Below are 13,327 nucleotides of genomic sequence, written 5' to 3'. Positions count from 1 at the left end.
AGAAGACAGAAAAAAAACGCAGCACATGAGACGCATGACTTTAAGTTTAAAAGTTACAGAAAAGGCAAGTGCATTCAGAAAATGATGATTTATGTCAGGGGTGTCAAACTCATTTCGGCATCATGGCCGCCCTCAAAGGGTTGAAACTAAAACACGTAAACGTATAAACTTCTCCCCAACATGTTAAATAACTCTCTTTGCATTGGATTATTGTTTATTTGAGTGTAGAAATATTGTACATGAGCACATTTCTCAAATAATATAACATAAATCCATTTCCAAATGTTAAGCTCTTGAAGTTCGCAGACGACACAACGGTCATCGGCCTCATCAGGAACGGTGACGAGTCTGCGTACAGACAGGAGGTTGAACGGCTGGTCCTCTGGTGTGGACAGAACCACCTGGAGCTGAACAAGCTCAAGACTGTGGAGATGACAGTGGACTTCAGGAGGAGCCCCCCAACACTATCCCCGCTCACCATTCAAAATAGCACTGTTTCTGCGGTGGAGACCTTCAAGTTTCTGGGATCCACAATCTCCCGGGACCTGAAGTGGGCCTCCAACATTAACACCATCCGCAAAAAGGCCCAGCAGAGGCTGTACTTTCTGCGCCAGCTCAGGAAGTTCAACCTGCCTCAGGAGCTGCTGATCCTTTTTTGCTCCGCCATCATCCAGTCTGTCCTCTGCTCTTCCATCACTGTGTGGTTTGGATCGGCCACCAAACAGGACAGAGTCAGACTACAGCGGATCGTCAGGTCTGCAGAAAGAACCATTGGTTCCAGCCTCCCCTCCATTCTGGACTTGTACACCGCCAGAGTCAGGAAGCGGGCAGGAAAGATCACTGCAGACCCTTCACACCCTGGACACAAGCTGTTCCAACTCCTGCCCTCTGGTAGGCGCTACAGAGCACTGTACGCCAAAACCACCAGACACAGAAATAGCTTCTTTCCACTGGCCGTCACCATGATGAACAATTAATCAGACTCTTCCATCTGCACTTTTTGACTACTGTCTTTAATGTCTTTTTTATATTTATCCCGCTTATTGTATATTGTGTGTGTGTATAAGTACGTTAGAGCAAAGTGAAACCGGAGTCAAATTCCATGTATGTGCAAACCTACATGGCCATTAAAGCTGATTCTATTCTATTCTATTCTATTCTATTTCATTCAAAACCTTCAAAATAAAAGCACGGGATATTTCTCTTACATTTCTTTAGGGACTCATTAAATGATCATATATCTTTCAAGCCGTCAGGGGCCACATAAAAGGACGTCATCAGGTTGAAACACACGTGCCTCTGTTTTTAGTTTTTTTTAACAACAATGAATCATAACAACGTTCCCTACAGAACAAGTGGAAATATTCCCCTTTTATTACAATAATTGCAAAGCCATCAAACACAAGGGGACATCTCACAGTGACGTCTCCATGGTGACAGACCATTTGACTCCACTGAGCTAAGTGGCATTGGCCCTAATTAAAGCATCAAAAGGATCCCGGCAGCATTTTTACAAATCACTCGGCATTCATCATTTTAAAAAGGCCCTAGGAGGTGATTGGACTGATTTTCCACATCGGAGTTATTAAACTAATTTGTGAGGTGTGTCAAAGGAAGAAAACTACAACCCGAAATGAGACTCTTGAGAAGTAAACCTCGTGGTAATGGATGCGATAGTTACATTGGCCTCACTTTGGCAATTTGGCACATCTTATCACACTCGTATAACATATAGATATATATATATAATGACATGGAAAGTCATGAGAAAAGGACTTAACGTTGCAGGCTTTTATGAGCGTTAGCTCAGCCTTTACGTGCTTTCCCACCATTATAGAGCAATACGGAAATTGCACTTCGGACTTTTGATCGTCAACAGCTTTTTGATGGGGAGTTTTTTGCCATGACGTAGTTCATCCATCACACGGAGGACCGATTTGGGGCGCAGCCATCGAGCCGATTGGTTTTGCTTCACATTAACACGAGCGACGGCGCTGCCACGAGTCACCTGCGTCGGGTCTAATAGCTTCTGTCATCACGTCTCAATGCCGGCCTGTTGTTGAATCTGTCTGCACGGCGGTGTGACTTCCCTTCCTGTGACGGGCTTCCTGTGTCTCTACAGTGATGACATCACCGCCACTGGCTCTCCTGGCTGTGCGACCCCCGACCTGTGAGATCGGCTTCCTCTGTATGAGAAACGAGGGATAACTTCCCATGGGTTTGAAGTAGCTTCTGCCGCCGCCGCCATCCTCGCCAGCCTCCTGCATCCACTCTCTCGTTCGTGACGTGAGATACTGCACAAGATGCAGCTGGCTTAACAACACACACACACACAAATAGAGTGACAGACATACGAAATGCTTGTATTCCCTTTTTGAGTTTTGGCTGCACAGGATTCAAAAAGGGAGTCAGAATCCGTATTTTTCCCACTGGGGTACTACAATCAAATTTAAAAAAACGGGCAGCTGAATGAATAAAAATAACTTATGTTGCACCTGTGCCGAGGAAAAACCAGTCATGTGGGGTTGTGTACTTGTTGTGTGTACTTGTTGTCTCTTCCTTGACCACAGAATGTGAGGTAACTCTTCTTCTATGACGTTTTAAAAGCCTTGAGAATTTGGACAACTTTGGACCAAATTGCGATATTTTCCGGCTAGTCCTCACTTCACGGGACTCTTTGAAGACTTGAAGGCGATTGGTTAGCTCGCAGCCGGTCACTCGAGCACAAATGATGGCGAGACGTTCCTTTTCGGTTGCGGAGTAATTCCTTTCAGCTCTGCTTCGTGTCCGACTGGCATGAGCGAGAACTCGTTCCACTTCCACTTCCTGTTCTCTGGGTCGATACAGCTCCAAGTGCCACATCACTTGCATCCGAGTCGACCAGGAAATGGTCAATCAGGATGTGGGCGACCCAAGATAGGGGGCGAGATCAAGCAAGACTTCAGTCGGTCAAAGTCCTGCCGACGTGGTCGATTCCAGAGAAAAAGGTCTTCCTCTTTTTCTTTAGGTCATTCAGAGGCTGAGCAATCTTTGTAGGAATCGGGTACATCCTTCTGTCGCCATCCAGCAGCGAGGCCCAAGAACCTCGGAACTTCTTTCAGGCTATGAACGAATTGACACCGACTGTTTTTCCAGAGACAATATGTCCAAGAAAATCAGATTTCTTGTACGCAGAATCTCGTCTTCTTCAGGTCGACTGTCAGATTGGCTTTGCATAGTCGATCCATCACAGTCACAGCAGATACAGCCATCTCGAGCAACGGCATCCCGCCCTCCGGGTTCTCCCTCCCGGTTCTCCCTCCCGGTTCTCCCTCCGGTAAACCCTCGGCGTGCTCGGCGCCGTGAAGGCTGTTAGCGGCGTTAGTTACGAGCCCCCCGGTAGCCGTAAACACGTTGAGAGCTGTTGAGAGGCAAGAGAAACGTTCCCCGCTTTGCACCTTTCAGGTTTTAATTACATCGAGTTATTATCCGCGAGGCCTAACAAACGCGTCGAATGAATTTCCCTTTCTTCATAAATCATTTTGCAAATTCAATTCTTGTTGGGATTTTAAATCCTGCATCGGTTCCATTTCCGTGTTGTAGTTAGCCTTGTTAGTCGGCGTGTGAGTCCTTCGTCTCAGAGACACCTGCTGCAGCGTTCCTAACACAGGGCCGGGTTTATTAACTTCTTAGTCAGGTGTTTCTAATTCTGTTCTCCACGTGGGGAGATGGGAGCGTCACACTGGGCGAGAACCAAAGGAACCTTCCAGAGGTGAAGAAGAACAATATGAAGCTGGTTAACTCCTCACAACTTAGATGGAGCCCAGGACCTTATCACATGACTGCCAGGTATGAGGTCACTCTTTAAGGACCTTTAACACAATAGTTAGAGTTACGGTTAACGCAAACGTGTGTGTTCATACACACAGAACAATAATGGTTCTTCAATGGTTCTTTAAAAGGCTTTGTGGTTCTATGAAGAACCATCACCTACTGAAGATTTTTTTTCTTTTCGTTTGAAGCACTACTATAGGTTCTTTGAAGAACTCTTTAAGGAAATGGTTCTTTAAAGAACCCTGGTTTGAAAGGTTCTTTGAGAAACCAGAAATGGTGCCTTAAAGAACCATTTTTTAAGGTTCTTTAAAACACCTTTATAGGTTCTTTGAGGAACTATTTAAGGAAACGGTTCTTTGAAGAACCCTGGTTTGAAAGGTTCTTTGTGGAACCAGAAATGATGCCTTCAAGAACCATTTTTTAAGGTTCTTTAAAACACCTTTATAGGTTCTTTGAGAAACTATTTAAGGAAACGGTTCTTTAAAGAACCCTGGTTTGAAAGGTTCTTTGTAGAACCAAACATGGTTCTTCTGTGGCATCAATCTGAAGAACCATTTTCGGTTCCACGTGGCACCTTCATGTTTCCGTGTGTAGCTCTGACTCTTTCAGCCACATAGAGAACCGTGAGGACTGTCAATCAGGTCCGGTAACTCCTCATATACACTTCACACACTGTGACCACGATGTAATGCGAGGTCAAACACACACACACACACACACACACACACACACACGGAAACACACACACACACACACACGGAAACACACACACACAGTTGTTTTGCAGACACACAAAGTACCTCAAAGCGAATACTGCCACAACACGGAGACACACCAGCATCTAAACACATCAACCTGTGAAAACACGGCCGTGGAATATGAATGAAGGTGAACAGTCGGTGAATTATTATGGATTATGTAGAATGAAACCAATCTTTTCACAGCAGCTGGACGGCGGCTCGACATTATTACGAGTCAACAGTTAACCTTGAGCTGAGAGTAAAAGCTTATTTTATGACTCTTAGACCATTGGGGGCATTTTTTGCATATGTTGTATGGCGAGAACATGTGTCGTCGAACATTCACAGTGTGGCTGAGTCTATAAATAACACACAACCACCGACATCAATTCCGACTATAATCCCAGCTGTCACATGGCCTCAGATTTATGTTGAGGTTTTGATAATCACCACTTCACTGTTGCTGCTCTTGATTATTAGCCTGATTATTAATTATTAACACGACTCCTCTGCATCAAATGAGAGCGACACGCTTGTTGTCCCAGAGGATGTTGTCAGACTGGTGGGCGGAGCTTGACCTTCTAGAGCAGTGGTTCTCAAACTCTAGTGGTGCGCAGTGGTACTGCAGGTGGGGCACAGGAGGAAATGCAGAAAGACGTTTACTGAGAACTTCAAGTATTACACAAGTTCAACGTACACAGACATAACATTAAGTCTGAGTATAAGTATTTATAAATACACGGTGGAATACCTGTACCTTTCTGTACATGTAGATTATTGCCGACTTGCTGATTCTTGGCGTTTTTGCCAAAACAACAACTCAGTGAGATCATCTTTTTTGCTCTTTCCCTTCAAAATAAGAGCTCCACATTGAGCAAGAATTGAGAGTGGTCGTATGAAGCCCGTTTTAAAAAGATTTATAGTGGAAAGCAGGCTCATTGCAGCCACTAATACTAATACACGCATGTCTCCACTAGGGGTATCTGGAGGTTCCGCTGACCCCCGGATTAAAATGTTGTACATTTTAAAGTTAAATGCTGAGAGAAACTACATCTTTGAAGAAATGTGTTGCTCATGTATATAATGTTGTGTTAAAATAAAAAAATGTAATCATAAAAACATTGGTTGAATAGATTTAAACAGCGATAATTTAGAAAAATGACAAGCGAGCGTGGTAAACAAGATGAGGTCATCACGGCTGTCAGTATTACATCACTCTCCTCTTGACCAACGTACGGGATTATTATAAGGAGATGTCTCTCTTGATGAAAACAACCACATGTTATTGATCCAGAAATCATCCTGTATCCCTTTTGGCAGCATAGTTACAGGCTTTTGCATTTGACTTTAAAGAAAAATACTGCACACCTGCTCATAAAACTCCCCCCCAAAAAATCCACCCACAAATCCAAACTGTCAAATTTACGACGTCAAGCGTATTATTTGCTTTTTATAAAGCGGCAGCAGCGGAGTCGACCGGCCCACGTCTTTCCAGTGAAAAGCTTTTTAAAACTACGGAGTGCGGCTCCTACTAGAATCCCACCATCATCGATGGCCTCCACATCAGGATCATTTGCAGCCATGGCGTAATTACAATCATCAATATAATGATATAGTATTCCTCCCACCCACTGCAATTATTATGTTTCTGTCATCGGTTCACCTGTGTGTCCAAACATCTGGCCACGAGTCGCTGAGAAGTCTCTTCTCTCTTCTGACTGCCACTGAATAAAGGTTAGAGACGGCGATTCCACGTCAATACGCAGAGAAATAGCGAGTAATGGAGGGTTGTAATTCATGTGATGGCGTGAAGGGAATTATCGGCAGGAAAAAAAAGCAAAAGAGAGAGAGAGTGCACCTTCACTGGGATGTTTCCTTTCAGATCGCTGACGGCGGCACCGTCACCTCACGGAGGAAAGTGCACGTGAGAGTGCACGTGGTTTGCACACAGTGCACGTGTGTGTGCACGCAGGCGAGTGTGCGCATGTCATTTAATTTACAAAAAGGCCGCAGCCGCTGAAAGAATAATTCAGACCTCTCGTGGCCGCAGGAACATTCAGGATCCAATGATTTAGAGTTTAACAATATTGAATGTAAAAGATGATAAACTTATTGGGCTCATGCAAACAATGCAGACGTTCTCTTTCGCGAAGCTAATTATTGTCAAGATGGCGGCGTCAAACGCCACACTTCCGATCAAGGAGCGGAAGTTCCTTCAGAATAAAACTTCATATCTTGCCTTCAAAATAAAACTCTCGGGTTTTCAATCAAACTATCATCTCGAAGCATTATAATGTGAGGTTTCCGATGTGAGGTTCAGGGACAGGGATGTCTGCGTGTACAGATTGTAAAGCACTCCGAGACAAATTTGTAATTTGTGAAATTGAATTGAATTATAATCTCATTCACTCTCATGCATCACACCGTGACAATGATAATCTCATTCTCTCATGCTCTACAATGTATTCCTCATAATATCCCTTACTAATTATCGTATCTTTCTTTATGTATTAATTTAAACCAGACTTTCTTATTCACATGTGCAAGTATATATAAAACACACTTCAACTCTACACCATGCAACACGCAGCGGTGCTATTAAATTCAACCGCACGGACTGCACACGCCGTGGATAGTGGAGGGTTAGCTGGATTAATGTCCGTCCCCGGGTTGCGCCTCCGGGGCACGGCTCCCCCTCCGCTCTCTCTCGCCTCCTCAGTCCGTGGCTTGGAACATATTCATGAAATCGGCCACGCTCTATTAGGCTGTCGCCGGACTCGGGTGATTAATGAGGCCGGCGCATGCGGACGAGCCGCCGACAAGCAGCGGGCTGCCCGCCGGCACGCTTGACGGGGAGGGCGGAGCTGAGCCGGGGCTTCAAGCTGATGATATTGCCAAATACAAACCTTTACACACACACACAAAGACACACACACACACACACACACACACACACAAATCCAGGCATGTTGCCACTTTGCCGCATTTTCTATTGAATGAAGAAGGGTCACATGAGAGGGTGCGACCAATACGACCGCTTCATTTCCTGGACCGTCTCGTTGCCGATGTATAATTCCAGCATTCCCCTCCCCCCACTCACCCCAATCTCTATGTTTCGCCTGCAGCGAATCACACTCCCTCCCTTCTTCTTACTCGTTTCTTCGATCGATACCTCTCATCTCCCCTCATTTCATTTCCTTTCCAGTCCTCTCTTAAGCCCTCTCACACTAAAGCAAGAACCTCTAATCAGTCACCCGGACACCCACACACATCCAGAGGGAAAAATAAAGAAAGGAATGTTAAAATCAGTTTCTTTTCCCTCCAAAATCATATTTATTTTCTCCAGACTTTATTAAACGACTCTCGTGGGACAAATATAGAAATGAGATCTGAGGCCTTGAATTGGAACAATGACTGGCAGGTAAAGAAGCACCGAGAGGGAAGTCGACTCATGCTTTGTGTTTGATCCTTGCAGTTATAATGTAGGGCAGTAGGGTTTAGTTGAACTTTTCATTTGATCATTACTTACAAATCTTTACTTTCGTAAGTTAGTTCTTCCATCCCGCACAACTTTGTTTCACACAGGCAAAGAAATATTTTATTCTGTTTTTTTTAAATTCACGCTCAATGTTGAGCTTTTGTTTTGAAGGGCAACAGCAGAAAAGCCCATCTCAATTCACGCTCAATGTGGAGCTTTTGTTTTGAAGGGTAACAGCAGAAAAGCCCATCTCAATTCACGCTCAATGTTGAGCTTTTGTTTTGAAGGGCAACAGCAGAAAAGCCCATCTCAATTCACGCTCAATGTTGAGCTTTTGTTTTGAAGGGCAACAGCAGAAAAGCCCACCTCAATTCACGCTCAATGTTGAGCTTTTGTTTTGAAGGGCAACAGCAGAAAAGCCCACCTCAATTCACGCTCAATGTTGAGCTTTTGTTTTGAAGGGCAACAGCAGAAAATCCCATCTCAATTCACGCTCAATGTTGAGCTTTTGTTTTGAAGGGCAACAGCAGAAAAGCCCACCTCAATTCACACTCAATGTTGAGCTTTTATTTTGAAGGGCAACAGCAGAAAAGCCGATCTGGCTTTTGGTAAAAGAAACGGCAATAATCAGCGAGTCATGTATTTATGTATGTCCGTGTATTTTGAACTTATGTAATATGTGACGTTCTCAAAAACGGTCTTTCTGCATTTCCTCTTGCGCCCCACCTGTAGTACCACTGCGCCCCACTAGAGGGACACGCCCCACAGTTTGAGAACCACTGGTCTAAAACAAAGGAAGCCTCACATCTGCAGAAAAACTTACCGGAACATACTTTTTTTCCGTCCTCAAACACCCACGAGTTGAGGTTTAAAATACAAAACTTGAATCAAATAAATCTCTTCTTGAATGTTATGAATGAAATGAGACTCCAAAGTGAAAAGAGCAAGAGCCAATCAAAGAGGAGGTTGAAAGGCAGGAGAACTAAGCACTGAGATAGGCGGTGGCCCCTTGTCCCTCTCTGGCCGTCTGACTCACACGGTTGATGTCTCGAGTCGATTTCCTCTCTTCAAAGCCGTGTGCTGATTAAGAAAAAAAAAAGAAGGTCGGCCGGTGCCGCTCGGGGTCACGCCGCCTTTGTCTGGGAAGTTGTAATTAGTCGTCGCTGGACTGCGAGAGGGTGGGAACCGGCCGTGATTGGAATCTTCTACTCTGTTTACGAAAAATAACCTCCCGCGGGAGATTCTTCAAGCTTCAAGGTCGTCCGGTTTTAGCATTTTTAGAATCTAGCGAGTGCGTTTGCCACGGAGGCCGTCGGATCGAGCTTCATCGTCGTTAAAGATGCGTTTTGATCACGTACGAGTTGTATTTTAAGAGATCGGAGGTTAAAGAAAGATCGTACATCACGCGGCGTAACACGCTGCGTCGTTATTTTAATCAGGGTTCTTACACATGTTGACCGATGGATTTCCATGACTTTTCCATGACTTTTCCAGGACTTTAAACCAAATTTCCATGACCAAACTGAAATCTCGGTATAAACATGAAACATGTAGAACATGTTGCGTATTGAGAGTGTACGCCGGCTTATATTTTGAGCGTCTTTCTTTAAAATATATATGAATTATTTCAAACTCGGCGTTTATTACAAAATAGAGGAGGGGTCAAATACTCGGGGGTAAGATTTGGATTTTGAGGGGATTGCAAACACAGATGCAGGGTGGTGTAAACACACTTACAAGTAAAAGATAATTAAGGGGGTGCCAGGGTTGTTTTTTGTTGTTGTTGTTGTCTTTTTGTTGTTTTTTATTGTTGTTGAGGTTTTTTTGGAGGGGGGGAGGGTATGTGTGTGTGTACGTGTATATATGTGTGTGTATGTATGCTTGTGTATATGTCTGTGTGTATATGTGTATGTATGTATGTGTGTGTGTATGGGTATGTATATGTGTGTATATGTATGTTTATGTTTATGTCTGACATTTTTGTACTTGTTTTATGTTTATATCACGAAACAAATAAAAAAAATTAAGTGACAAAAGAAAAAACTGCGGAAATGAACGTGTGATTATAACACATTTCCATGACTTTTCCAAAACTTTTATGATTTTAAGTTTTTTCCATGACTTTTCCAGGCCTGGAAATGACCATTTTAAAACTCCATGACTTTTCCAGGTTTTCCGTGACCGTACGAACCCTGTTTAATTTACGGACGAGATGTTGGAAGAAGAGTGAGGCGAATGCGATTTATTTTTGGGGACGCAGCCTTTTGGGGACGCAGCCTTTTGTGTTGCCGCGAGAGGGAGTTCCGACCGAGGAGAGCGGCAGCTGCTTCGGGAGGGAGGAGGTCGCCGGGTGAGACGCCGGTGAGCGACGTATCTGTCGGAGCGCGGGCGGCGTGGCGAGCGATGCGTTTGTTGTGTGCGTGTGAAAACACGTGTTAAAGGAGAGCAGACATTAAAAAATTTTTTTTTTGCACATCCTCCCCAGGTGTGTGTGTGTGTCCTCTACTCACAGTCAGCCTGTGCACAGATGAGGCACGCCGTGGTGCTGTTGAAGAAGGTGAGCAGGCCGGCCACGGCCAGGCTGATGTCGGTGTTGGTGGGCCTCAGGTCCAGCGTGGTGAACCGGGGGAACTGAACCTTCAGGATGTCCTCCGGGGCCACCTTGATGTAGGGCACCTGCGCACGGAGAGACGCCGATGGTCAGACGACCACGAAATGCAGGAGGTTGACATTTTTTGCATTCATGTTCACGTTTTTTTTTTTTAAACAACTGACCGTAAAAATAGATCAAGAGAAGCCAGACTTTTTTTTTTGTGTGTAACCTTGTGTAATGAATAACAAGCGAGGATAACCTCAGCCGCCTGTAGCGATGCGCATATTCAGAATACACAGTGGCTGAGACAGTGAAGCTCATGTGAAGTATGAATAGAGGAATATATTATGTATGAAAATGGATCTAAAAACGTACTTTTGTTCCACCCACATGAACAAGCCCTTGTTAGATACATCTTCAGTACAACACCCCCTCACCCGCTGGTACACAACATTTGTTTCCCCGGCTCAGTCTGTTGCTGATGGAACTTTGATAACACACACACACACACACACACAATCACAGTAACACAATATCTGTCATATTTTCGGAAATAATTGTCACGGTCTTGAGTTTTTGTGTTTTTTCCCCCGGTTTTATTTTGAAGTCCTTGCCTCTGGTGTCTTCTGTTTCCCTGCACTTCCTGTCTCTGTGATTGTCGGCCCAGGAATAAAGTCTGTTTTGCACAGTTGTCGGCGTCTGGGTCCTCTCTCTCTCTCTGGCTGCAACAGTTGTGACATCAACACTGTTAATACTGGCGCTGTTAGAATATTACACAACACAGTCCCATTGGGGATGTCAATATTATCACTAAATGGGTCCAAGAACTTCCTGTTCGTCCCACTTAGCTAGAAAGTCAATACTATGTACATCTGGTAGCTGCTAGTCCATATCGGACGAACATTATTGGACTCACAAACATACATTATATCCCCTCATGTTATAAGTCCATGAAGGTATCACATTTAGTAACTTTGGTCCTATCATGTGTGGTCAATATTTAAATGATTGTAAAAAGGTGAAAGTCGGCATCTCATCCTCAGAGTCCTTGTTACAATCAAAAAGGGGGCAACGAGTCTCTAATGGATTGCAGTCCAAAAACATCCTCAACATACAATTTAAACTCAATATAAACTATTAAAGATGACGCTAACCAGTGGGTCACGCTAACCAGTGGGGCACTAACCAGTGGGCCACGCTAACCAGTGGGTCATGCTAACCAGTGAGAATTGATGCTATGCTCGGGTAGACATTACTCCACTATATCTATACTCAACGTTTCATTGTTTGCTGCAACATGAATCTAGAATGTTGAACACAGGTCTTTTAAAATGGGACAAAGAGCAGAACCGTCTGTCATCAGGTTCACGGGTTCAGCAAAGATCAGACACAGAACCAAGTTAAAAAGAAAGCCAGCCAAGCCTTAAGTAAGAACCCATGAATACGCAAAGTACTGCTCTCCGAGCCTCGTTGAGGAGGCAGAGAAGCTTCGGTCGGATCGATTGCCGCGCTTTCACAGCGTAGATTTTGCGTAGCGGTACGAATATCCGTCGTCCTTAGCCACGTCGAATGAATTCATCATAGCAACCCTCACGGTGCTAAACAGGGACGTCGAGCACTGGTTAAGGTCAAGGTAACCACGGCAACACAATCCGGACCGAACACGCCAACGTTCAAACACGTCTCCGATCTATTCCCCTCCGATGAAATCCATCCGTGCTCCGGTTCTCCGTCGGGATGAGGTGAACCGTGTGCCGGTGCTCACGGGGAGAGGGGGCGTGGTAGCGGTCAGGCCGGTCAGCCGCCCAATGCAGTACGGCGCAGTGGGGCTTGAAGGGGATGCGGGACGACGTGCTGGGTCCAGGAGGAAGGAGCCTCTTCATCACGGTGCAGATTGCCTGTCTGCGCGGTTCCCAGTGTACCGTACAGTGGTCCCCCCCCCCCCCCACTTCGTCCCCATATCCCCTCGGTTGGTTTTCCATCCCTGCCCATCCGGGTGTAATGGAGTCCCTATAGGTGTCTGGACAGATGAGAGGCGAGGACACGACCGACAGGCCCCGCCGGACCACCGGTCAGTCTCCTCAAGGAGTTCTCCAACCTTTGTGACAGCCGTACAGCCCACCAGGGAAATGTGTCCATCTTCAGGTATGTCCTTCGTCTTCCCTTTGACATTCGTACAATTTCTCAAGACCATTTCCTTCTCTCATTTCTGCCCCCTTTTCCTCTGGCGTTTCTGTGGGTTTCCTAGATTGTTTACTCTTTATTTCCACCTGTGCCATTTTCCCGATGCATTCCTTCCTTCCCTTTCAGCTCAGCAGACGAGCGCTACCCGACCGCCTTTTCACTTAGAACCCTGACACGCTTCGATAGGCTGTATCTGAGGCAGCAGGGGGCTTAGAAAGCAGCTTACACAAATTCACAGACACACACACACTCTTTGTCCTTTCCCATTCCGCCCGACTTTTAGCATCAACAAGGGAGCTCAATGTAGCCGACGGCGAGGCTCGGGAAAGAGAGGACGGTATCTATAGATCACGTCTTAACACAGTTCCCCCTCGGTTGCGGCGGTATGATTAATTGCTTGTTAAACTGTTGCAGTCGCTGCTCCTTGTGTGGTGAAGTGACAAAGTGTTTGGAGTCGAGGCTTGAGTTAGAAAGCAAAGACTTTGCGCTTGAAGCAAAGAGAATCAATCTCCGCATTAC

General features: G+C 45.2%; 1 protein-coding gene across 1 annotated transcript in view; it reads right to left on the bottom strand.

The window, feature by feature from the left end:
- Nucleotides 1-13,327, bottom strand: part of LOC130211330 (glutamate receptor ionotropic, kainate 4-like) — a 90,082-nt gene that overhangs the window by 37,950 nt on the left and 38,805 nt on the right. Inside the window, exon 4 of the mRNA XM_056442069.1 lies at nt 10,542-10,707. Coding sequence (XP_056298044.1) covers nt 10,542-10,707 — 166 coding nt within the window. The remainder of the gene's footprint in view (nt 1-10,541; nt 10,708-13,327) is intronic.

This window comes from Pseudoliparis swirei, chromosome 20, assembly GCF_029220125.1.
Source record: "Pseudoliparis swirei isolate HS2019 ecotype Mariana Trench chromosome 20, NWPU_hadal_v1, whole genome shotgun sequence".
In the NCBI taxonomy this organism is placed as follows: domain Eukaryota; kingdom Metazoa; phylum Chordata; class Actinopteri; order Perciformes; family Liparidae; genus Pseudoliparis; species Pseudoliparis swirei.
The sequence above is the reverse complement of the archived record's forward strand: the minus strand, read 5'-3'. Positions and strand labels throughout refer to the sequence as shown.